The following is a 27,337-nucleotide window of genomic DNA, read 5'->3' as shown; positions in this document are numbered from 1 at the left end:
CTTAGAAGAAGAAAAACACATAACCTACACATAAAATCTTCATGACTTTAGATTTTGCAACATATTCTTAGATATGACAACAAAAATTTAAAAATTGGTCAAATGGATTTTATCCAAATTTAACATCATTGTCCCTCAAAGGACATTATTGAGAAAGTGAAAAGACAACATACTGAAATCACATATCTCATACGGTCCAGAATCCAGAATATGTATAAAAATTTTTTTACAACTTAACAATGAAAAGAAAAACAACCCAATTTAAAAATGGACAAAGAACTTAAAAGATATTTCTGCAAAAGCTGGTGCAGCCACTCTGGAAACAGGATGGAGGTTCCTCAAAAAGTTGGAAATAGAGCTTCCCTATGACTTAGCAATTGCCCTACTGGGTATTTACCCTAAAGATACAAATGTAGTGATCCGAAGGGGCACGTGCACCCCAGTGTTCATAGTAGCAATGTCCACCACAATAGCCAAACTATGGAAAGAGTCTAGATGTCCATCAACAGAGGAACGGATAAAGAAGATGTCGTATATATACACAATGGAATACTATGCAGCTATCAAAAAACACCAAAATCTTTCCTTTGCAGTGATGTGGATGGAACTACAGGGTATTATCCTAAGTGAAGTAAGTCAATCAGAGAAAGACAATTATCATATGATCTCACTGATATGAGGAATTTGAGAAATAAGACAGAGGATCATAGGGGAAGGAGGAAAAAATGAAACAAGATGAAACAGAGAGGGAGACAAACCATAAGAGACTCTTAATCTCAGGAAACAAACAGGGTTGCTGGAGGGGAGGGGGGTGGGAGGGATGTGATGGTTGGGTGATGGACATTGGGGAGGGTATGTGCTATGGTGAGTGCTGTGAATTGTGTAAGACTGTTGAATCACAGACCTGTACCTCTGAAACAAATAATATTACGTGTTAATAAAAAAAGACATTTCTGCAAAGAGGATATACATGTGACCAACAAGCACCTGCAAAGATGCTCAGCATCACTGTTCATTAGGGAAACGCAGATCAAAATCACAGTGAGATGCCACTTAACACCCACAAGGATGGCTACAGTAAAAATCAAAATGGAGAATAACAAATGTTGGTGAAGACGTGGGGAAACTGGAAACTTTTTGATTGCTGGTGACTGTGTAAAGTGGCGCAAACATGGAATTACCACTTGGTCCAGGAATTCCACTCCTGGGATTATAAGCCCCAAAGACTTGAAAACAGGTACTCAAAAACTACCTGTACAGGAATGTTCATAGTAACACTAATCACAGTAGCCAAAAGGTGGAAACAACTCGAATGTTCATCAGTTAAGTAGATGAATGGATAAACGAATTGTGTCATATTGTTCAGTCACAGAAGGGAACGAGTGAGTGTCAAAAACAACATGCTGGGGCGCCTGGGTGGCTCAGTTGGTTAAGCGGCTGCCTTCGGCTCAGGTCATGATCCCAGCGTCCTGGGATCGAGTCCCGCATTGGGCTCCTTGCTCGGCAGGGAGCCTGCGTCTCCCTCTGCCTCTGCCTGCCACTCTGTCTGCCTGTGCTCGCTCTCTCTCTCTCTCTCTCTCTGACAAATAAATAAATAAAATCTTAAAAAAAAAACACACTAAGTGAAAGAACCCAGGCACATAAAGTCACATAGTTTATGATTTAATTCATAGGAATTATCCAGAAGAGGTAAAGCCACAGAAACAGATTAGTGGTTGCCAGGGGCTGGGGACAGCAGGGACTGGGGAGTAACAGCTTATGGGACACAGGGTTTTATCTTGGAGTGATGAAAATGTTTTGGATCTATATAGAGGTGGGGGTTGCACAGTACTGTGGATGCATTGAACGCCACTGAATTGTTCACTTTATAATGGTTAATTTTATGTTATGTGAATTTTATTGTTTTACTTCAATTAAAAAAAAAGTTCACTTTGGTTATTGAGAATTGCCTGAACTGGGGCGAGAGTGGGAGCCCAGACCTGGTGAAATTGGAAAAGGACAAAACATGCACAGAAAACAAAACAGTTAAAAAGAAAATCTGCTGTAAAAATGACCGATGCAATGAGTAGGTTGGCCCTTCAATAAATGTGTCAGACCTGTGGTTTCTTACACCCCTGTGGCATGTGCCTCCAGCAGGGGCAGTGGCTCTAAGACACAAGAGAGGGTCTGGACTTCCTCCTTTCCTTCATCTTACTAGTTGGAACGTGGATGTGATGGCTGGAGCTTCAGCAGCCAATTTGGACCATGATAACGAGGACATGTTGCAGGGATGGCAGAATGAAAAACTGGAAAAGGTCTTGATTGCTAATCTCAGGGAAGATGCTCAACCAGCCCAGAATGCCTAACCCTGTAGCAAAGCGAAAGAAAGTTAAAACTTTTCCTTGATTAAATCTCTCTTATTTTACTTTTCTCCTCCACACGTGTAGTTAAATCTAATCTGCACGGAGAATTCAGTATAATTCTGCCTTAAAAATACCCTGCATGAAGCATTATTCTGATCCCCCCCAGTTGAGTGAGAGTGAAAGTCCAGATTTCTTAGGACTTTGTGCCAGTTTATGGCTCGATTGCATTCTGCTTGGTTTTGCAGAGATGGGGGTGCTGTTTCCCCTCAACCTTGGCTAGTTCTAGGTCTGGCACTGGGTAAAGAGATGCTCAGTGAGGGCTGGACGCCATGGCCCTGAGTCTGCCCCTTCGAGCCGGCAGGGGTCCTTCCTCAATGCTCTGCTGAGACCCTCACTTATTCAAACTGTAAAGACTCCAATGGTCATCACATAAATACTTTCTGATGAGGATGCTGGTGGTAGTGGTGATGATGGTGAGTCTCTGAGATGGGTCACTATGTGCAAACAAATAAATTCTAGCTGCCCTCCTTGGGTCGGCGTGGTTCTTCATGAAGGCCGGCAGGCTCCGGGAGTCTGGAGAGCTGTTCCCGGCTCCATGCCAGGCCAGCATTCCACGGCGGGGGTAGCAGGATGGATCTATGTACTGCCCAGATTCCATTTCCCACCCCCACCCCTCATGTCCAGCTTGACATGACAGGGTGGTGGGTCCATGGGGCCATGGACGCCAGCAATGACTCACCCGTAGTCCACCCATGTATGCTCCTGACTCTCAGTGTCCCCCTTTTTCAAAGGTGCAAGTGGGACAACGGGAGGCCCCATAAGGCTGCACGAAATCCAGAGATTCTATCCTTGTCTGTTGCACAGGAATCGCCCCTCGTGGCACAAGTGTCTCACTCGAAAACCTCTCATGCCCACGCTCTCAGCCGGGCACACCCGGCCCTTATGGTCAAGGCCTCCTACCCCCGCACCCTCCCCAGCATGCCTCAGACCACACCATCCTCCCGACATTCCATAACCCAAATGCCCCTTGGGCTTGCCTGACCTTCTCAGTTTTCTGTAAAATCTGAATTAAGCTCTGAGTCCAGGGTTTGTGACAGCTCGACCTCCTCCCCATGAGGCCCCCTCTGCTTGCTTTTTTATTTGATTATTTATCACATGACAGGGATACCGAGACAAACGCTGTAGACTTGGACTCTGGGCTCAGCACGTTTATAGTCTGGGTGGGGGGCGGGGAGAATGGAGGAAACTGCAAACAAGCAATTACACAATGAAGTAATTGATCAGAATTAACGGTGTCATTCAATCCAACGCTTATCGGGTGCCTTCCATGTGTTAGTGTTTATTAGGTGTAGATGTCACGACGAGCCGTGTGACAGATGTGGTCCTTGTAGCTGTGGGGCTTACAGTGTGAGGAAGCAGCCCACAAGACTCCCTGTGCACTTACTTAATTTTAACTCATTCATTCAACAACTCTCTATGAGCCCTGCTGTAGACCAGGCCCTATGCTAGGTGCCGGGGTTGCTGGGTGAGCAAGACCAGCCTGAGTCCCTGGCCTCGTGGGACTTACAGCCAGTGGGACAGATGAGCGATACATAAGGAGAAAACGATGAAGTGGAAATCACTCTGAAGGACACATGTGCGGGCTCCTGAGATGGAGAAGAACCCAGGGGGAGCTGAAGGGACCACATGTCCTAAATAGGGTGAATGGGAAAGGCTCCCCTAAAAGAGGAGACAGCACAGTTGAGAGCAAATGGATAATAATAGGTAGGACTTACATAGCATGCACTATGGGCCAGGCGCCTGGCTAAGTGCTTTATAAGTATCTTAACTCAATCTTCATAACAACCTCACAAGGTTGGTAATAGTGCCTTCTTCATCCCCATTTCGCAGAGGAGGAAATGGAGGCACAGCAGACTGAAAAACGTCCTCAGGCTCACAGAGCTAGTAATCCAGGCTGTGTTTCTAACCATTAAGCCTCTTATACAGGGGAGGAAAAGCCAGCTATGAAGACAGCATTGACCCAGACAGCGGGAGCAGCGGTCCAGGAAGAGGGAATACGTGCAAATGTCCTGAGGTAGAAAAGAGCTTGGAATGTGTGAGGAAAGGAAGGGGGCCTGTGGGGCAGCAATGGGGAGAGCGAAGGTGAACATAATCCAAGAGGACAGCAGAAAGGTTTGGAGTGCAAGGGGCAGTCCTGGAAGGGTTGGACAGTCAGGGAGTGCTCTCTGTTTCCCAGTCTTCTAGATGACTTGCCTTCTGCTGGGGCAGAGAGTCTTAGAAGGACAGATGGAGAAGCACTGGGGAAAGAGCACGGTCAGTGAGGGCAGAGGGAGGTGACCTTTTTCCCAGTTTGCACAGCACAGGCCTTGCACAGGTCTTATGTCCTGATGTCACAATTAATAGTTTTCACTTTCGTTTTCAAAGGTGTCTACATTTGTATGAAAAACAATCAGGACACCCTGACTAAAGGGAATTTAGGGGAAAGTTTTGCTGGTCTGGGTATGTAACACGCTTTCCTTAGTTTACCCAAAACTTCATGAAATCTACATTATGTGTTGATGCCCTTGGTGTCGGGTTTGTGAATTTGGGCTGAGCAGGCATGAGGGCAAGGAGGCCCAATCACACATGGCTCAGCACAGGGCCTGCATACAGGTGGCACTTGACAATGATGCACGGGGAGTGATGTAATCATAAGAGCAACAGTATTCAGTACCTCTCTTTTCCCCTGTGTAGGGGACCAGATCTTCTCGGTCTTTAAACTCCTTTGCTTGCTTTTCCAAGTGATCCAAGAGCTCCTCCCTTTTAAAGGGGCCCGTGGGCGCCTTGGTGGTCTGATCCTTCTGCCTCAGGCCTGCAGGCAGCAGTGCATTCTATAGTGGAGGTTGTGGGGCCGGGTGACAGAGAGAGAGAGAGAGAGAGAGAACGAGATAAAGAGAAAGAGAGTGGTCAGCAGCTGAAGACTTGCATTTCTCCCCAAATTCTTCTTGGACCCATGCAACCTCAGAGCCCATTAAATCAAACCAGATCGCTCATTTCCATGTGAGGGATCTGACACCCAGGAAGGGCAGGAACTTGTCCAAGGTCACCCACCAGATGAGGGCCATAGCTAGGCTAGGCCCCAGGTCTTCATTGTCTAGTCTCTAAGCCTTCGATGATTCTGAAGGTAAGGGGGTGAGAAGGCAGCTGACACAGGGCTTGGGATAAAGGGGCCCTCTAAGAATGTGAATATGATTATGTTGGCACTTGGATGTAGGATAATTACAGCTATTGTACCTATAGTGGTTGAGGTGAGAAGCAGCCCGAGGGCCTTGAGTTAGGCCCCTGAATACAGAATCAGGCAAGAAGCAAGAGACCTAATAACCAAGCGGGGAAAGGCTCAGGAGAGCTGTGGTGGGGTGAGGTGTGCTTTCGGGCTGCAGCCCTGGCCAGCCCTCCCGGCTTCTTTCCACCCTGCTGACAGGCCATGTGCAGGCCACTCTGTCTGTTAAATATTTTGAACGTCGCCCTTGGAGATGGGTGTCTCAAGAAAGATAGCATCAGCCAATCACTGCGTTCCTTCTTCAAACATGGTTAGTCTTCTAGGTGTGGGCTTGCCACCAAAGCAGACTAGAATCAGAGTAGATCTGAGTCACGTAGGCTTCCCTCACCTCAGCCTTCCCTGTGCCTTAGAGATTCAAAGAAGTCTGCGGTTGCAAGGATGCTTAGAGATTTTCTAGTGCACACAGCTGCCCTCCAAGAGGAAACTGAGGCCCAGAGCAAGGAAAGATTTGCCCAAGGAGTTTCGGGGATAGATCTAGAACAAAAGCCAGGGTCCTTCTTCAGATGCGGGGGAGGAGGGCAGTCTTCACTTCTAGTCATTGCTCTCTCCCCACCCCCCTTTCACTCAGGGATGTAGCGGAGGATACCCGGAAGGCAGAGGGGAACAGAATCTCACCCCAATTCTTATAGCACCCCCAAAACCAGCTAAGCTAGAGGGCCCTCCCACCTCCAATCTCTGTACCATCAAAATGCATAGCTTTGGCCACTCCCACACAGTCTGGATCCTTTGGAAAGCCCCCTCTGGGAGGGGATGGGGATGATATCAGGTATATGAAGACAGCTGTGGGCCTGGCCACTGAGAGCGAAAGCTCAGGAAGACAAGACCACTGTTTTACTTTAGTATGACTTTTCACAAGAAGGTTTACCACCGTTTACTACAGCGGTGCTGCTCCCCTTGGAGCCCTGAGTGCAAATGGACCTGGACCATGAGTTGGCAAAGACATTTGGGAGTTGGAACACGTTATAAAAGGACAGCCAGTAGGTAGAAAATCAAGCCATGACTGATTTGGGGGTAAGCATCAAGAAGATAAATGATGCCACAGACACCCCGGTTTCCCTGAAGCAGCGGTCCTCAGGTACTGTCCACCATGACACACTGGATGGATGAGGCCCACAGGGGAGGCACACTTCCGTGGGCATGGTCCGGGCGAGATGGGGTTTGCTGTGGCCAGCTGCGTGTCCATGCCTTCTCTCCCATGGTGGGGCACTCACAGGGACTCAAGTGAGAGAGAGAACCACCTAACTGTCCCACAAACCTCCGTCTGTGATTACCCACTGGGAGCAAACCAGATTCTCTGTGACATGCCTGCAGCTCATAGTTGAACACCCAGACAAGCTTACACCCTGGCCTGACGTGGGCTGACTCCAGCTGTACAATCTTGCGCAGGTCGCCTTGTCTCACCGGGCCTCAGTTTCTAAGGCTATAAAATGTGAATAATCAGCTCTCTCAGGCTTGTTGAGCTAACGCAGGAAGAGTGCTTAGCCCACTGCCCAGCACTCACAGATTGCTACTTCTGGTCAGATGGATTTCATTTTAACAGGAGACAATTACCCATCATGTATGTTGAAATGGAGATGTATTATCCAAATAGATCTCAAAATTCAAAAAATGAAGACATGCAAATATAAAGCACTGAAAGCAAGTGTTTTCCCAATGATCCCCACAGTGGAAGACCTGATAGGTTGTCGTCACTGTAAAGGGTTTTGACAGCTGCTATAAGGTGCTGGGGCATGTGCTGGCCCTTAAAAGCTCAGAGATGGGAGAAACCCACAAGGCTAGAACTGAGGGGGAAAGGGCTTGCAAACGCACATCTCTTTTGGAATATATCTGATAGCGGCCAGTGCTTTAGTTAAAGTAGGGATTCTTAACCTTGGCACAATTAACATTTGGGGCTGGATGATTCCTTGTGGTGGGGGCTGTTCTAGGCATTGTCAACTATTGGCCAGGATCTGTGTCCTTGACCTAATGGATGCTGGTCGCACCTCATCTCCAGGTTCTGACAACCAAAAATATCTCCAAACATTGCCAGATGCCCTCCAGGTATGGGGGCCAAAATCACCCCTAACTGAGAACTACTACTAAATTGAAGCCCATATCATCACAATAGGGGAATGAAGATCTTTTTAATGTACTTTAAAAATATTACTTATGCATCAGGTTAAAGTACGGTTTCATTTATTTAAATCTTCACTGAAAGCAGTTGATTTTTTAAGAAACAAAAACACCAAAGGCCCTTTCTAACTTCGTTTATTGGATTTTTAAAGTAAATATTGAGACTATAACCTCTTTAGAGGTTAAAGTTTTTTTCCCACTAAGTGATATACTTAATAAAACATAACATTATATTCAATTAAAACCAAAGATTGTTGCATATTTCTTAAACTCCTGGTTATTTATCATTTTAACTTGTTTTCAAAAATGGCACATGATCTCACATGATACATAAAAATTAACTTCGAGTGGATCAAAGATCTAAATATAAGAGCTAAGACTATAAAACTTTTAGAAGAAAATAGGCATAAATCTCTGTGACCCTAGATTGGGCAATGGTTTCTTGGATATGGTACTAAAACAATAAGCAACAACAAAAAATTGGATAAAATGACTTCATTGAAAATAAAAATGTTTATGCTTCAAAGGAGCCCACAATTTGAGAGAAAATTTTTGCAGATCATCTATCTGATAAGGGTATAGTATTCAGAATATATAAAGATCTCTTATAACTCAAAATATAAGACAAGTAACCCAGTTTAAAGATGGGCAAATGATCTGAATAGACGTTTCCCCAAGGAGGACATAAAAACGGCCAATGCACATATGAAAAGATGCTCAACGTCATTAGCCGTCAAGGAAATGCAAGTCAAACCTAGAATGAGACACTACTTCATACCTGCCAGGGTGGTTAGAATACAAAAGACAGATAATCATAAGTGTTGGTGGGAATAGTAGCCCAGTAGCATTTTCAGAGTAGCCCAAAACTTGAAACAACTCAAATGTCCATCAAATGGTGGATGCATAAACTGAATATGGCTCAGCCATACAACAGAGTGCTAGTTGGGGATAAAAAGAAACATAGCAGTCGGGGCGCCTGGGTGGCTCAGTGGGTTAAAGCCTCTGCCTTCGGCTCAGGTCATGATCTCAGGGTCCTGGGATCGAGCCCCGCATCGGGTTCTCTGCTCAGTGGGGAGCCTGCTTCCCTTCCTCTCTCTCTGCCTGCCTCTCTGCCTACTTGAGATCTCTGTCAAATAAATAAAATCTTAAAAAAAAAAAAAGAAACGTAGCAGTGATACACGCTACAACATAGGTGAAATCTTGAACACATCATGTTAAGTGCAAGTAGCCAGGTGAAGGACTACAATATCGGAATCCATTTATATGAAGCTTCAGATCTGTAGAGACAGAAAGTAGATGAGTGGCTGCCTCGAGCTGGGGAGACTGGAGAGAAATAAGGGTTTCTCTATTAGGCAATGAAAATGTTCTAATGTTGATTGTGTGAGGTTTTACAACTCTGTGACTATACTAAAAAAAAAACAACAAAACAAGACCCACTGCATTGTACGCTTTAAGTGAGTGAATTTCACAGTATGTGAATTATATCTCAAATAAAGCTGTTATTTAAAATGGCATATGTTGGGGAGCCTGGCTGGCTCAGTCAGTTAAGTAGCCAACCCTCGATCTCAGCTCAGATCTTGATCTCAGAGTCGTGAGTTCAATCCCCACACTGGGCTCTATGCTACTTAAAAAAAAAAAAAGAGGCATATGTTATCTAGGGGAAAATTATAAAAATGGCTAATGCAGGAGCTAAACCATCAGGGACCACCTGGGACAGAAGGCTCTTTGCGAGCCTGTGGCTGGCAGTGATGGTGAGATTGGCCAGAGATGGCCAAATTTAAAATGGTGTCCTGTCTGATGATGTGGTGAGCCTCACTATGTAAATTAGTCATGGAGAAGTTAAAAGGGTGAGAAAATACTGCCTTGGATCTCTCAGAAGTCTTAGAACCTAAAACCGAGTCTCTGATACAGGCTACCCCATTGGTGAGGAAAAGAGCTCCCACAACCATTTCGTTGGTGGTTCTGACCAGGAGAGCAGCAGGTGAACACGTACGAGTGGACATGTCTCTTTCATTCCCGTATTCCTTGGTCATTTAACAAACACCCCATGTGTCCAGGCAGTGTGCTAACAGGCAGGGCCAGGACCCCGCAAAGAGATCTCTAATTTGGAGCAACTGGGGAGAGGGGAGGTCAATGGAGGAAGTGGAGTAGGATGAGAGCAGAGTGTCCATTACTGCCTGCACGGAAAACGCTGCATTGTTTTCGCTTTTCCAGTTAATCAAGATCCTAAACGGGGGTCGGCTCCATTGACCAGCAAACAACAGTCTACTGCTAGCCTCTTTGTTGCGGGTAAAGGTTGTCTACTTCCATGGTGCCTGTGGTCATCAGAACCTCTAACCTTGAAGGAATCTGTCTCATTCTCCTGATCTTCAAGTGTGTGCAGGGGAATTTGCTGGGCACGTCCTTCTCTGTGGTTAGTTCTAAGGGAAGCATCAGTCTGGCTCCCCCAGGCCACACATCAGCGATACATTGAGGGGGACAGTTTCTGACAGGCACACGCCACACATACGTCTTCCCTCCAAAGACAGGTTGGTGAGGGGTGAGGTTTGCTTTGGGAGGATGAGCTCGGTCCCTAGGACTCAGAGCTCATATTCACATCCCTCCTTACATTTGGAAATGCACTCCTGTGACGAGGGCGGCTCTCTGATCTGAGGCTACAATGTTATATGGGAGATGCTTGGGAGTGGTGGGGACTGGGGCACACTGGGTTATCCAGTGCCTCACTATCCAGTTCCAGAATTATCTCCATGTGAGGATATGGGTGGTGCTATTAGATCTGCTCATCTTTATGTGAAAGCACTTGATTTTTAAATATTGATACAAAGTGCAAGTATTTTAAAAGCAACCTTCAGGTCATGGAAAACACATCTGCAGGCCAGAGGGGGTCTGTGAGCTGCTGCTTTGCCACATCTGATCTAAGATTCCTATCAGACTAGAACTCAGTGTAGACAAAGTCAAGGTATTCACTCATTTATTCTACAAATATTTACTAGAGTGTCTCGCCCATGTCAGGCTCTGGACTGGAGGAAGAAAGAGGTCTATCCATGAGTTTTCAATGTAGTGGTTTTAAAAATTATGAACACCCATGAAATTTTTAATAGGTCTTTAGAAATAATCATAGAGGAAAAAATTAGGTGAGCTCTTCCTGTGGCCCCCCACTCGTGGGTTTTTTTTTTTCCTGTGGGTTTTTAAATGGTGACTTCCTTTTAAATGCTGGAAAACTAAAACTCGGATGTGCATCTTGGCAGGTCATCATCTTAATCTGACTTTCACACCTGCGCTCTGGAGTCCAGCTGTCCAAGGGACAATGGAAAGTTTGACAGATCCTTAACAGGGCTGTGAGGAACACTAACATCCTGCCAACAGGGGCCAGTAAGGCCAAATATCAAGCATTTGCACAGTTATCATTGCTATAGATAGTTAGGGCTACGTCAGAAGCCATCCCAGCTAGGACCACTGTGGGCTTGTTCAGACATGCACACACACACAACACTTGGGCAACACATACACACACACACACAATGTATTAAAGGGGCTGCAAAGCTCTAAGACTGTGGACCATTTCCAGTTGGAAATGGTACAGAAAGAGCCAGAAAGTCTGAGTTTATATACAGACGACACTGTCTATAATTCGCATGCCTAAGGATCAGTGCGACCATTTCCAGGCCGATGTCTGATCATACATGAAATGTACCCTCCTCTGCTTCTTCACAGTGAACAAATAAATAAACAACTTTATCACTTTTCTCAAATAAAGCAAGTATGTCTAAGGACAAGGGAATATGAGAGGTGCCCCCCCAACCATGGTCCGAGCTCCAGGAGTCCTGGATTCCTGTGCTGTAACTGAACCCCACACAACTCCCCAGCAGAGGACGGGCCACGGAGGACAGTGTCTCTACGGCAGCCGAGGATCAGGGAGGGAAGGGCCTGGCTTGACGTCATACGCTGGACTGAGAGCCTGGGACTCTTGACTTCCAAGCCACAGAAAATGTTCCATCCCACCTGACAGCCTTCCTCTAGGAATAGACCCTGGAAACCAGATGTGGTGCCATATGAGAACCAGGCCTCCTCTCCAAGTGTTAGAAAGCCAGAGCTCACCTCCTTATCAAACCAGTCTCGGTTTACAGATGGAGAAACAGAGGCCCCGAAGCATGGTGCTCCTGTCCTGGGGTAAGAGTAAAATTCAGGAGGCTAAACTGCCCCAAATGCCCACTGACTTTCCTCCCCCTCCCATTTTAAATGACCTAAGCCTATCCTAGATGCCCCACCCCTGCCCACCACATCAGGAAGGCCAAACATTTTATAGGCCAGTCAGTCACACCATTAACTTTTATAAGGTATTTGGCAAATAAAAAAAATCATTTTTTAAACTGCACTTGAGGATTTTTTTGATTAAAATGAGGCCCTCTAGACCCTCTGGGCCTGGATGATATGGAGGGCTCTGCGTCTGCATTCCTGACCAGCAGCTTCTAGGTTCCACTAGAAATCACTCAGTGGGGCTTCAACAGAGCAACTAGCTTGCTTCAACTAGCTTGCTTGTTTGCTTTCTTTCTTTCTTTTTCTTTCTTTCTTTCTTCTTTCCTTCCTTTCTTCCTTTCTTTCTTATTTTATTTGTTTATTAGAGAGAGAGAGGGATAGAGAGAGAGAGAGAGAGCACAGAGAGAGATGGAGAAGCAGGCTCCCTGCTTAGCAGGGAGCCAGATGCGGGGCTCGATCCCAGGACCCTGAGACCATGACCCGAGCCAAAGGCAGATAGATACCTAAACAACTGAGCCACCCAGGCATCCCATCAACAGAGCTCTCTTGTCACACATGGGGGACTTACCCTGAGAGTGTAGCAGGAGTGAAGGGGGCCACACCACTCATGCCCCAGGCACAGAGGGGACAAGCGGGGTCCAAACTTCTAAGTGCCCCTCCCTCTTCAATCATAGTGCCACTCCAACACACTCGGGGCATCTCCCCTTTTCCTCTTTCTTTCTAGAAAGATCCAAGCCTTCGGCTCAACTGCCCTGACCTTGCTATAGGACCAGCAAAACCCAATAGTCACTATCTTCCCCAGCCAACTCTTCTAGGGCATTAAAGCTGACATCCAAAAGTAACTCTGTGGCCCAAGTCCAGTAGCTGCGGTGGGGTCTCTCGGTCATAACAGCACACTTTATCTCATTCTGGTGTTCATAGCACCAGCTGGGCCAAACTGTCCCTTCCCCATGCTCTGATCCTCTTTTTCTGCCTCACATACAAGAAGAAAGTTCTACTGCTGTGCTGGGCTCTGGGCATCTTGAGAAAATGAATGTGGGATCCTGCTCCATGGGGCTCACAGCTGCAGGGGAGACGCACGTCCGAGTGTGAGTGATTGTACTTGGCTTCCTGGAGGAGGTGGCTCCCAAGCTCCGTGGGCTCCAGTGTTCCAGGCAGGAAAAAGCCAGGGTAGAAGGACCGAGGGGAGGGTGTTACAGACATAGAAAGCACATTGCAGACAGGGGTGTGGCAGAATGAGGGGCATGGCCTGTCTGGGGGAGTCTGAAGCTGCAAGGTTCTGAAATGTCCCCATCCCGTGCATACCAGCCTTGTTCAAGCTGCCGTGGCTCCAGCCAGGAGCATGAAAGCAGCCTCCAGGCTGGCCTCCTGGCTCGCACCTCTCCCTCTTTACTCCTTTCCCTTCCTGTCAGCCAGCCGGACCTCACCAACATCAGCGCCCCACCGTGTTGCTCCCCAGTCCACTCACAGATGTTCAGGGCCTCTACTAACCTACAGAGTCACAACCAAATCCATCAGCCTGGTACAGAGAACTTTTCAGTTTGACCCCAACCTGCTCCAGCCTCCTAGTCTTCCCGTCTTCCAGGACCCCAGGTCCCAGCCTCTCCGGGCTGCTCCACATTCCACAGCCACACCCTGCTCTCCCGTTGCCATTCCTATGCACAGGCCGTGCCCTCTGCCTGGCATTCCCTCCCGCCTCCTCCCCTGCATTTGTCTTTTAAAGTCCTTCGCCTGGGCACCCTGTTTGGCTCTTGCAGGGCTCCCCACATCGATCTGGGAATTCTCTATCCAAACTCCTCTAGGCATCCTGCCCATGCTTATATAATGTTACCTTATTCTGTCTTGGAGCACATCTATGTCTCTCTCTCCAGGGAGACCCAGTGGGATGTATCTTTGTCTTCTCTGCCTCCCCGGCCCCAAGCACTGGGCACTAAGAACATGTACGGAATAGTCCTCACCCACATGGCCCTGCTGCTCCCACTGGGGAAGGCTGGTATTACGTGGACACTCTCCAGGTCAGCATCACACCTGCGGTCAAGGCCACCTGACTGCTGCCCAAGCAGAGTTGGGGGAGGGGACATATGAAAGGTGCCAGGGTGGGGGTGTCCAGGATGCGGCCAGTTCACGGATGGGAGTTTTGGGAAATGCAGGCTGGCCTCATGTGATGTTTTCTTTAAGGGCCTGAATGTGGTTCATTTCCTCCAGCTCTGCCTTGAACCTTTTGGCAGAGTGGGACCTCAGGCCGTCAAGCTGGCAAACTCACAGTGACACCTCCAGACAGTCCCCGATATCATACCTCCCCTTCGTTGGCACTAACAGCACTCTACTCTTAGAGCTGAGCCCAAGGCCTCTGAGACTAAAGACTAGTTTTCCCAGGCTCCCTTGCAGGTAGGGTGAGTGATGTCATGGAGCCGTGGTCAATAAGAAGGGTCCAGTGGAGAGTTCTAGTAACCTTCCTTAAAGGTTGGTTACATATGTTTTTTTCCTTTCCTTTTTCTCCCCTTTTCCTCTTGTCTAATGTCTCGTGTGCAGCTATGACGGCTACCACCCTGGACCACGAGGGTGAGGACTGTACCCCAGGGCTGGCCGGAGATGAGCTGGATGGAATCTGGGAGTCTGGGAAGTGTGGGGAGCTGAGCTCCATACTGGCCCTAAAAGGCCCACTTCTGGGCTCAAACTTGAGGGATGAATAAACTGCTGCTCATGTCACATTATTTTCAGTCTCTTATACTTGTCACCAACTGCATCCTGACTGACAGCCTAGGTTCTCATCCCAGGGCTGTGAAGCCACAGACCACGCACTTGGTGTTCTCTGACTTCGGATTCTCCTTCTCTCAAATGAAGTTCAAAAGCCTTTTTAGCATCAAGCCTCAGAATAAAGGTGTGAACTCCATACAGATGCAGCTTACTGCCTGTTAGTTACATCATCATAGGGCGTAATTATTCATTTCCGTTCAACTGAACAGACACTGAGTGATGGGGACATTCGGGATATTGACATCTGATTGGGCAAGTTGTGTACTGCACAACTTCAATGACATTTTTTGCTCTCCGGTTTATGTGGACAATGTCTCCTGCAATACACAACTTACACAACTATCCCTGGCTGTGCTGTATTTGGTGGTACAGTGTGGCTCCAAATTCAAGAGGCCTAGATTCTAGTGGGCAAAGGGTATATTCAGGTTCAACAAACATTTATTAAGCTGTTACTGTGCGTCAGGCATTGGGCTAGGTGCTTTTCATACATCTAACCATCCTTCTATTTGTGTGCGTGTGTGTATGTAAACAAACACAAAAACCTGTTATTCAGAACAGAGCTAAGTTGCAAACTAGGAGACCTACAGTCCAAATCGAATGCCTAAACTTGGGTTGGTTTGGCTGTGCATTTAAATGTGGCATCAACATTTTAAAAGAGGGACCTTACATATAAAACTTCACATGTCCAGGGGCTCCTGGCTGGCTCAGTCGGTTAAGCATCTGACTCTTGATTTCGGCTCAGGTCATGATCGCAGGATCGTGAGATTGAGCCCTGCATTAGCTCTGCACTGGGTGGGGAGCCTGCGTAAGGTTCTCTCCCTCCCTCTCCCCCCTACCCCTGCTGCTGAAAAAATTCAGATTCCAGTATCTCTCGAAAAATTAAATGATCTGGCAATAAAGGCCCCATAGGGCCTTCCGTCCACCTTGGCAACAACGGGCGGGGCTGAACAGCAAGTACCTTTTAGTCAAATACAAACTCTGCTGTTTGCCTCAGTCCCCGCCACTCCCTACCGTCGCTGACACAGAGGTCTAGAATCATGTACCATTCAACATTGACTGTGTTGTTACTGTTCTTCCTGGGAGGTTAAGTTGCCAGCAAAAACTTTCTTATGTCCACATCTCTTTTAAGAGTGGAAAAGTGAAAGATGAACCAGGATGGCCACATTTCTCGAGAAACTGGCGCACCTTCCTTCCTTCGCTTATTATTACCTTCTTGATGTGGGTGCTTGGTTTGCTGCCTCTCAAGTGGAAAGTGTCCAGTAGAGGGGGAGAGATGGGGAAGAGGCTAGGGGTGGGGAGACGGGTTTAAACTTTATCTACAGGAGTGCCTGAGTGGCACAGTCCATTGGGTGTCCAACTCTTGGTTTCGGCACGGGTCACGATATCAGGATTTTAAGATTGAGCCCCACATCGGGCTCCAGGCTCTGCATGGAGTCTGCTTGAAATTCTCTCTCATCCTCTGTCCTTCACCTCCCCCCCCCCCCCGCCACTGCCGCTCTCTCTCTCAAATAAATAAAATCTTTAAAAAAAAACCTTATCTATGTGATTTTTTTTCTTTTTAAGGGTGGTCTGAATAAAATAAGGTAAAATTTTTACTTTTGTTACATCTAGATGAAGGGAACATAGTATTGTCTGTACTCTATGTGTTTTGAATGTTTCCCATTGAAAATGTCAAAATCAAAACGGAAATTGCTCAGTGTCCTCAGTGTGGGGCAGGTGCAGTGCTGTGAGTTAGAGGGGGACAGGCAGGGAGGTTGGGCCTTGAAAAATGGGAGACTTTTTGAACTATAGGGTGAATGGCTCCAAGACTAAGAGGATCCCCCAGCAAAGAGGCAGGGAGGAGAGGGTCGGAGGAGAAAGTAGGGCTTCTGGGGAGGCTGGAGAGCTTGCAGGGAGGTGGTCATGGGGCCAGAAGACAGAGGTTAGGGTGGGGACACACTGACACCTGGCCTCACTCACCCTCACCCAGCCAGGCCCATCCTTGGCTCTGTACATGGCCGGCAGTGTTTCTAAGGATGTGTGCCTATTTTTAGAGCAGAGATTTATTTCTTTCCATTTCAACTGTTTACTTCTGTCCTGGGCTTACAATTCTGCTGGTTTGTGTTACAAGAGAGGACCATAGCCCTGTGGACCAAACTTGGCTGCTTCCTGCCTGGCCAAGAGCGTCTTCTGGCTCACAGGGTACCATCTGGGTAGCAGGGAGGATTTTAGGATTTTGTGGGGTCTGATGGGAAGCAAAGTTGTGTGACAGGAAGTCCCCCGTTCTCTTCCTGGGTCTGTGACTGACCTGCTGTGTGACCCTGAATAAGAACATTGCCCTCTCTGGGCTCCAGGGGGAGGGGATTGCTGTTATTTTGATTTTTCATCATTACAATGTCAATACTACTTCTGATGTCATAGGGTTGGTATGAGGATTCAGTGAAACGCATAAAAGCACCGAGTGAACTACGTGTGTCCAGGAGGGACCCCATAAATGAGAGTTTCTTTACTTGCATTATGTACATATATGCAGCGGGTGGGGGAGGGAGGGTTCGAAGGTTTTTAGGTGTCCTTTCAGCGCTGGGAGTCTACAGTTCTAGGTTTTCTCCTCCATTGTTTCTTCCTGTTGTTTATGGCCCCTTGTTCTCAGAACTCTTGATGCATTATGGACGAGGAGAAACAGGTCTGCCTGAGCCTCGCCTCCCACCTACCAGCTGCATGATCATGGTCGTCCATTTCTTGTTTTTTTTAAGGATGTATGGACTACAACCTTTAAGGACCGATCTCATAGGATCCTCGTAGTGGTCCTTGTTGAGGTGATGCCCGTACAAGACTTAGCACAGTGCTGGCCTGTAAGAAGCCCTCCACAGAGAAAAGAGCTACGATAATTACTTTGGGCCCTGCAGAGAGACTGTTCCTTCCCACTGTTGTTTCTGTGGCTATAACGGGCCATAGCCTCCCAATCGCTGACTTCAAGACCAACCCACAGAATCCGATTTCTTTATAAGGTTGGGATTATCTCTACCATCTTCCCTCCTGCTAATATTTTAATCCTTTTACTGAGACACTTTAGAAAAATTCTTCCTTTTCCCCAAAGCTTCATTATCAAGTGATATTTATAAGGAAATTCTTGATCCTGATGGTATTTTTCTTTCTTTTTTAGAAGATTAGCATGGATGGTGAAATTCACCTAACAACTTCAAAGGAAATTGTGTCGGGAAAGAACAACTTGCTGGTCATTCGCCATCCCAGGTCCTGGCAGGCCCCAGCCCACAGGTGCTCCCAGGAGGCGGTGATTAACAGCACAGGTTCTCAGGACAGGACTGGAGGCTGGAATCCCAGCACCAACTGTGTTACAGCCTGGGCGGGTTACGCGCTCTCTCCAAGCCTCAGTTTCCCCATCTTTAAAATGGGTCCCATGACCAAACCTGTCGGAGGATTAAATGAGATCATCCACACAAACTGCCCACGGTGCAACCAGTAAACGTTAACTACCTACCGATCCCCTAAGAACTAGCACATGGCGCCCGGCACAAGTCACTGTGACCGGTTTCTCTATGTTTCTCTATGTTGTTCCTTTCCCCCCACTGCCTGGCGCAAAGGCGATCTGAACCAAGGAGTTGGCTCGGTGTCACGGCGGCATCCACTTAACTCCAGAGAGACGAGAAAGGGCAGATCCTCTTGGGGAATCAGTCAACAGTGGATACTTTTAGCACACGGAGCATTCCTCTCCCGTGGGAGTCCAAGGGCAACAATCTCATGATAAGCTCGAGTTTTTCCAGGCCACAGAGTGAGAGATAGAAAGTTTCAGGGACTTTTTTTCCCCCCTTGCTTGCTTTCTTTCCCTCCCTCTCTCTCTCTCTCTTTTTTTTTTAAGTGCACAAGCTTGGAATCCTCTGCTGCAAACAAAGCCGCTTTCCAACTCAGAGTACGCTACTCCGTCACGTGACCCCGGGGCTTAACAGTTGCATCACTGAAACCCTAACCCCCTGAAGTGTCAGCTGAATTCAGGTAATCAGACTGCCGGGTGCTGCTTGTCAAACCATAGCTGCTTAGAGCTGGAGGGGGTGTAGAGGCATCCAGGCTGACTGCTCCCCTTTTTCAGAGAGAGGGAAACCCAGCTCCAAAGAGGGAAGACACACGCCTGAGTTGGGAGAGGAGCCAGGACCGAACACGGACTTGTGCCTTTCAGGTTGCTTCCGGGAGGAAAGGAGGGTGATTTTGCATCCAGCACTCGCCCCTACAAAACCAGAGCACATCTGTGGCTCAAACTCTCTTTCTGAGACCCCCGTGGGGCTTTAGAGTGGCTCTCAGAACCGTGTCGTGGCTCCTCACTGCCTAGGGTGGGACCCTGGACAATTTACTTCACCTCTCAGTTTTCTCGTCTGCAAAATGGGGCTGATAACAGCGCTTGCATCACAGGATTATGATGATGGTGGAATGAATGAAGATTTTCAAGGTGCTTAGAACAGTGCCTGGGCATAAGAAGGCTGTGTATGCCCCTATTAAACAGAAAGGGAAGTAGAAGCCGTATAGAGTGTCCCAGATAGGGCAGAGGACCTGGGGTCTGATCTCCTTCCATTGGGACCTGTGACCTAGAGCAAACTGCTTCCCCTCTCTTGGTCAGTTCCTGCTCTGAAAGTTGGGGGCATGGGCTCTCCTGGTCCCTGTGCTCCTCCTGGATGGCTGGCACCAGACCTCTCCTGGTCTGCATACCTTTGGCCTCTCCCTGTGCTGACCTCAGAACACGGGCCAAGGGCAGGTGAAACAGAGCTGGAATGTTTGTGCTCTCAGAAAGTAGGGAGCCCACTAGATCTTTTCGAAACTCACACACTGACTTGCAAATCAGGTAACGGAGACATCTCCGTGAAGGGGCCAATTGTGTGGCAGGAACAAAAAAACCCCACTGGTCCCTGTTATCTCCTATCTTCTCTCTGACTTCTCTTTCCTTGTTCTTGAACTTAGAGAGAAAGGGGTCTTTGAAAATGTCCATTTTGAAACCACAATGGTATGAGAATCACGGGTCTCTTGACTGCTCAACCCTTCTCCAAAGCTGAAAGCACATTTATTTTCCTCCTTTTGGAGTGGAAGCTGAGAGAGCCCTTGGAGCCTGTCTGGAATCCGAGCCTCCACACCCTGGTCCTATGACCGGGGTAAGTTAGCTTCTGGGCCCCAGGTTTTCTGTCCCTCCAGGGCACCCACATTCCTGTTGATCTTCTGGGAGGAGGGTGGGGGTGCTGGCTATGTGAGGGGGAATTTGCTACCGAGGCCAGAGACCTTGATTTACCAGGGGAGCCCTTTGCCAGGTTAGAGCTGAAACAGAGCTTGCAGCTGGGGGTCTGAGACACCTTAGGTAAGGGCTACACCCCCGTCCTGAGAAGGCTCTTCTACCTCCCTCTGTCCCCTTCAGGTCTGATGCTTGGCTTGGACCTTTGACACCATCCATGTGACTTGCAGACACAGCCTCATCTCACCCCAACCCCACCTGGAGCAAGACGGCCTGGCTCTTCATTGCATTGGGGACAGAAAGTCTGCAATATGGTGGGAAGCTTGTGGGGAGGGGCGGGGCCCTTCCTTCGCTTCGGAAAGGAACTCTCCCACCAACCAGCCAGGCCTTCACCTCCCACCCACCTCACTGGCACCTCCTTTGGTCCATCTGTCCTCAAAGCTCCTCAAACCAGCAAGTCCACCAAGTCACTGCCCCTCAAAGATTCCTCGGGCCTACGGAGAAAAGTCTAAACTCTCCAGTTGCACCCCCTCCCCCCTCCCCACCACCTACCAACCAAAACCTCCTTCCAAGGTCATCTAACCCCCACAGAAACCACACTGAGATTCTAATTACCACTGTCCCCAGTTGCCTGTTGTATGCGAGCTTTGCACGTGGCCTCCATTGGGCCTAGAATTCTTTGTTTTTATTCTTGACTCAGAAAAACCCCAGGGCCCAGGGCCCCAATCACCTGCTCTGTGAAGCCTTCCACCAGGAAGAATCAGTCGTCTCCCTGAGCTCCCCGTCTATGCCCGCTGAGGACGCTGGTTATCACGCTTGCGCTCCCCCAGCCTGAGCGGACTGACACGGGAGGGCAGGGTCCCCGCCAGGCTCTCCTGTGGTGGCCCGCACAGGGCCTGGCACCCGGCAGGTCACTATGCCATGTTTACTGAGCTGACAAACGTCGCTGCATCCCCTTTGGTTCTCACTTTTTAAAGCTGCTCGTTTGTGTAATTCTACGAGATGGTGGTCTGGGATTGAATTAGAACAGAATCATCTCACAGCAATAAAGCTGGAAGCCTGGTTATTCCTTGCCTATAGCGCTAGTTGTTCCCGAAGCCCAGGCTTCAGGGCAGCAGGAGTGCAGGGGAGGGAGGAGGAGATCCAGTGTTCTCGCACCAACACGGCCTTCCAAAGCCCTGGAGTGGCGTCATCAGAGGGTCCATCTCCTCATGGCTGGGCAGGCGGATGTCAGGAAGAGCAAGAGGCCTTTGTCATTCTATGGGGCCTAGGACCCAAGGCCCCTAGACTGGGTATCTGGGTTTTCTAGAAAGAAGACCTTTATTTGAACCTGGAGGTAAGGCCAGGTTAAAAGCTCATGGCAGCTAAGCCCTGAAGGGACCATCCAACTCCATCATCTCATGGATGGGGGACACCGAGGCCTAGGGAAGGACAGCGACTGGCCCAAGGTCACATGGAGAGTAAGAGACAGGGCCGGGGTTGGCGCTGGGACAGCTAACCTCTAGTCCTGCCTTTCTCCCTCTGCTCTGGCTGCGATCACTTGAAGGTTAGTGCAGTGGTGGAGTGGTGTTCTTTTCTTCATGGGTCACTGTCAAATCACAACTGAATGATGACAGGTTTTCAAAGAAAGGTGTGAAATCCTCCATTTTTAACTAAAAATATACAAAATGGAAAATTCAGTTTTCAGTAATATTCATTATGTACTTTCTCTGGACTGAGCATGGACCTGGGGAGCTGGGTATAGATAGAGGAGGAAGGCCCCTGTCTAACAGGCCACCTGGGAATCCCTGTCTCGGCCCTGCTCACAGCTCCTTTGTGGCTGGCCAAACCATACACCAGACTGGGGAGCCTCCTGCCCCTTGAGCCTGTGATCCTGATGGCAGAGGCCAATTCTGAGCATGAAACACGCTTCTTAGGTGTGCCAACTGTGAAATGCAATGATAAAATTGTGTCCCACAAGGGAAAGGGACACTTGCAATACTTCATTCTTCAGTTAATTCCTTCTACAACTCAGGGTCCCCATGCCCTGCAGCAGCTAGCTGGAGAGAACGATGGAAGTGGCTTTTGCCGACGTGCTGCAGTTCCAGGAAGGGAGCAGCACCTTGCGGGGCTGGTTCTCCAGAAGACTCTACTTGCGGGGCGCCTGGGTGGCTCAGTGGATTAAGCCGCTGCCTTCGGCTCAGGTCATGATCTCAGGGTCCTGGGATCGAGCCCCGCATCGGGCTCTCTGCTCAGCGGGGAGCCTGCTTCCCCTTCTCTCTCTGCCTGCCTCTCTGCCTACTTGTGATCTCTCTATCTGTCAAATAAATAAATAAAATCTTTAAAAAAAAAAAAAAAAAAAAAAAAAAAAGAAGACTCTACTTGCTCTGAATCTGTGTGCTGTATCTTGTGCTATTTCTCCACTAGTCAGGATTCATGGATCCAGGAATCACGGGTAGAAATGGAAGATGGCCTCCTCACTGTGACCCCTAGTGACCCACTGGCAGCATGTTTGCTTCCTGTCCCTGTGACCTTATGTTCTTCCGGCCTGGAGGTCTTAGTCCCAAAGGGAGGAATGCTTCCGCCGGGAGACACAACATTCATTCCATTGGACTGGACGTTGAGACTGCCGCCCGGCCCCTCGGGGCTCCTTATGCTACCAAGTCAATGGGCACAGAAGGAGTTTCTCTGCTGACCGGGGTGCCTGATGTGGAATTGGGCCACCGCCCCACGACGGAAGTACGGAAGTGTCTGCCTGCATCCAGAGACTGCTGACAGGGCCTCTTACGAGCGCCATGTGCCGTGACTAGAGTCAGTGGAAAACGACAACAGCCCAATCCAAGTAGGCTACCACGGGCCCAGACCCATCAGGAATGAAGGTTTGAGTCATCCAACCAGGCAAAGGATCATGACCAACGAGGGGCTCGCTGAAGGCAAAGGGAATACAGAACAGGGAGTGGAAGAAGGTAGTTATCGCAGCAGCAACCATGTGACCAGTTAGAGAAACAAGGACTATAATTGTCACGAGGGTTTCCTCCTCATTTTGTTTTGAACGTGTGTGTGTGTGTGTGTGTGAAGCAAGTATCTTTGCTTTTTCCCCTCTCTTACTCTCTTATCATGTAACATAAGTTGTACTGATTTTATATCGTAGTACTTAGGCATTGTTAATTTCATACCATAGCACTTAAGTATTATGGGATATCAGGGACAGGACCACTTAAGGACTTCACGTCCTCTTCTGGACGCTCCCTTCCTCTTACAACCTTATTAGTGTCTTTATAATGAGACAAGTAAGATTTCAGATGTGTATGGCTGCAAAGTGGGCAAAGAGTAGACTTGTGATGGTTAATTTTATGTGTCGACTTGACAGGGCAACGGGGTACCCAGACATTTGGTTAAACATTTTTCTGGGCATGCGTGTAAGGATATTTCTGGATGAGGTTAACCTTTGAACCCGAATAAAGCAGATGGCCTTCCCTAATGTCGGGGGTGGGGGGAGCACCCATCCAATCAGTTGAAGTTCTGAATAGAACAAAAATCTGGACCCTCCTGACCCTCAAAACTGCCTTGAGTGGGGTAACTGGTTTTCCTCCTGCCTGCAGACTCAAACTCAAACACCGGCTTTGCCTGGGACTTGCGCCCGCTGGCCTTCAGACTGAAACCACACCATCAGCTCTGCTGGCTCTTCAGGCCCTTGGACCCAGGCTGGACCCATATGGCCGGCCCTCCTGGATTTCCGGCTTGCTGCCTGCAGGTCTTGGGACTTGTCAGCCTCCATAATCATGTGAGCTAATTCCTTACAATACATCTCTTCCCTTTGTGAATATACACATTCCACTGATTCTGTTGTTCTAGACAACCCTGACAAACACAACACACACACACACACACACACACACACACACACACACAGCCCTGCAAAGGGCAGTGTTATTCCAGGGTCATTGCCCCAGAAGAAAACAGGAAGAGGTAGCTATGGGAAGTCTGCCCCTGTCCCTCCCCCAGGTGGTAATGGTTGTGTCCCCGCATCTGTCATGACATGGTCCCCTTTCGTGCCTACTCACGTCAGGGTCCAGCTCATCCAGCTCATTTTCCAGGGTCCTGAGCTCTTCCTCCGTGAGGGCTCCGAGGATTTCATCTTCATCCAGGTCCCGGTATTTCTCTAGCTCTCGTCTGTACGACATGGTAAGAGAATCTGTGCCTGTCTTCTGACTTTCTGTGATCTATGACCTACCGGAAAGAGACAAATCTTAGAAAGACCCTTCTTGGATTTTCTCTCTCAGAGCAAATCAATGCTTGGCGGGCACGTGGTGGCTGGGCACACTCTGTGAATGGTCAAGAACACTCTAAGTTGGATTAATTCTCTGTGCAAGGTGAGAGTCCTGATGGCATGTGGCCGACTAAATTATAATTGATTATATTGGCATGGCCATTAATTCCAAGGAAACAGGGAACTGTAAATGTCTTGTGAATGCTTGAAAACTATTTTATTCTTTAAGTAGTTCTGATGTTTTTCTGTACAAACGCCCTCCACCTTTCACCCCCTGCCCTGAGGGAAAACATGAATGGTGGAAGGTCTGCCAAAGCTGATTTTATAGGCGGAGGGGTGTCAGTTGAACACCTGCTTCCTACAGGTCCTTCCCCTACAACATCTCAATCAAGCCTCGAAAAAAGCAGCCGGCGATAATGGCCAATGTCTACCACCATATCCAAGCCCTGGGTTAAGCACATCACGAGGATTTTCTAATTTAACCTCTGGGGGAGGTATTTGTTGTCACCCTCATTTTATGGATGAGGACATGGAGCTTAGGGAGGTTGAGTGACTCACACGAATCATGCTTCCGGGAAGTTCTAAAACCACCATATGTACCCTGATCTGCCCTAAGCCCTCTGTCCTCCCTGTTGGCTCAATGTGTCTGGTCATGGGACAAGTCCGGCTCACACATCACCTCCTCCGTGAAGGCTCTGTGTCCCGTCACTAAGCAAAGCTCCCTCCAGCCCTCGCGCTGGGTCCGCACTCTCCACTCAGCTCACATCCATGGCCTGTGGCATTCCCCACCGCCAGGGTGCCAGTTTGCCGCATCCCCCTTCCCCCAGGGCCCAACCCCGGGGCCGCACATGCAACAGGGTGCCTTTTACTAGAATGAACCTAACTGCAGTTCTACCTGTATCAGGCAACTCTGGGCTCTTCTCCTTTGGAAAACGTCAGCTCGCTGCGGAAGCTGTAGGCATATCTGTGTTTGAGCCTGCTACCCCCTTAGCCCTCCTTTCTGAAGCTGACAGGCTATATATACAGTGAGCAGTAGCTCAGGACTTCCCTCGATGCTGCGGAACAGAATACACTCCTGTGTACAGCGCTGGTATTAGGGGTTGAATTGTGACCCCCACCCCCAAATTCATCTGTGGAAGTTCCAGCCCCCAGGACTTCCAGAAGCCAGTACCACACTGCAAGGAAGAATGTGACGTTGCCTGGAAATAGAGTCAGACCTAATTCGTTCAGTTTACACAAGGTCGTACTACAGCAGAGTGAGATCCCCATCCAAGGACTGGTGGCCTTGTAAAAAGCGGAAATTTGGACAGACACACACTCGGGAACATTTGTGAGGCTGAAGAGTCCAGGGTGATGCTTCCAACAGACCAAGGAACACCGCAGACTGCCGGCCAAGCACCAGAAGCGGAGGGAGAAGCCTGCAGCAGACCCCATGGCCCTTGGAAGGAACCAACCCTGCCGACACCTTGATCTTGGAGTTTCAGCCTCCAGAACTTTGAGATGATACACGTCTGTTGTTTAGGCCATGCCGTTTGTGGTACTCTGTTACGGCAGCCCCAGCAAACGAATGCGATCAGTATCGCCTCCACCAGCAGTTTGTGTTTTTAGACCCCTACATAAACACACGCATGCACACACACACGCACACGCACATGCACGCGCACGCCCATGGCTCCTCTGTGACAGGACTGATGGGCTTTTCCAGCATAGAGAGAAAGGAAAGCTAAGAAAAGACAACCAACTCCTCAATCAAAAAGCTGGAATAATTGTTAACTAAAAACAGTCCGTGCACTTAAAGTTCCCTAGGCCGACAGGAAAAGCCTCCATTTCGGAAAGTAGAGAGACGTGTTATTAATGTACGTCTGTGCACGTGCCAGCATATTTGCAGGAGAAATACAGCAGGCCGGTCTGATAAGAGAGGACTTGCTTCCCAAACACAGAAAACCCCAGTGGCTTCCTTTTCTCTAAGAATGGCTCGGCTTGGTCTGACGTCTTCCTTTGCCCAGACCCCAAGAATGTGATGTTCAGACCATAAATGGGTCCCCCTTGATTCATTTCTTTTTATTTCCAAAGAAAGCACAAGCAGCTGACAATGCGCTGGTATAGAGGGAAAAAAACACAAAAAACAAAAAACAAAACCCTCTGTGAATGCGCTCAGAGAATATCCTAATTTGGATTTTCTTGAGTGGAACTAGGAAAGCTTCTATAGCCAAGAGGGACACCAATGAAAGGTTCAGAGGCTTCCAGAACTAACTCACAGAGACGCCTCTGAACTAGATGTCAGACATGTTCTGGGCACTCAAACAGGTTTTGGGTTCTCCAAAGTTCCACAGGACCTGAGACCACAGGATTTCTCAAAACTTTCGGTATGCTTCCGCACATTGGGTCCCTCCAGGAGAAACAGGTCACATGCAGAATTTTCCTGGTCTTTAACCATGAAATGCTGTCTCTGAGAAAGTGCTCCTGGGGTTGGAATCCCATGAAGTAAAGTTTGGGTAACAGCCTGAGCCTCACCCCTGGTCGCATGAGGGAGCCACTCAGAGTCACACCAGAAGGGACTTGGGGACAGGACCAGCTGGGACAGGTTTGGGACGCTGGGAGCTTCCCATGCTTGCTATCTCTGCCAGAGGACTCATTTCCTAGATGATTTACACTAAAATCCTTAGGGAAAAAGTGACAGAGCCTGCAGAAGGGATGAGCCAGGGTAAGGGACCAGAGGAGAGTAGGAAGAGCAGCTGAAAAGGCGCAAGGAGAGAGACGTAGGTGGTGACTATGGGGCCCATTGAAGGAGGGACAGGCAGGCCACCTCCAGAGATGCCACCCTGAGGGGTGCAATCATGAATATTCCCCAAGGACTCCCCCTCTTAGTACCCACAGGGAAGGGAAGTTAACATTCCTCTTACACACTCCAAGGCACTGTTGAATTAAAAAATCCTATTTCAGGGGTATTAAAGGCCCTTTCTTTCCCATGAATGTTACAGAGCGACCGGACCTACTGTTAAATAAGCTGAGAGGAGCGGAGGGCTCCTAAGGCCAGCTGGGAAGCTGTCAGCTTCAAGCCATGCTCACCTACTTGGCTCCCAGAATGGGCTTCT

General features: G+C 48.5%; 1 protein-coding gene across 1 annotated transcript in view; it reads right to left on the bottom strand.

The window, feature by feature from the left end:
- Positions 1 to 27,337, bottom strand: part of TMOD1 (tropomodulin 1) — an 83,629-nt gene that overhangs the window by 39,474 nt on the left and 16,818 nt on the right. The window contains exons 2-3 of the mRNA XM_080820546.1: positions 24,037 to 24,202; positions 5,056 to 5,212 (exon numbers count right to left, since the gene is read on the bottom strand). Coding sequence (XP_080676672.1) covers positions 5,056 to 5,212; positions 24,037 to 24,156 — 277 coding nt within the window. The 5' untranslated portion in view covers positions 24,157 to 24,202. The remainder of the gene's footprint in view (positions 1 to 5,055; positions 5,213 to 24,036; positions 24,203 to 27,337) is intronic.

Source organism: Martes martes (genome assembly GCF_963455335.1).
Source record: "Martes martes genome assembly, chromosome: 12".
Classification (NCBI taxonomy): Eukaryota; Metazoa; Chordata; class Mammalia; order Carnivora; family Mustelidae; genus Martes; species Martes martes.
Note: the sequence above shows the minus strand (reverse complement) of the source record. Positions and strands in the feature narration are given on the sequence as shown.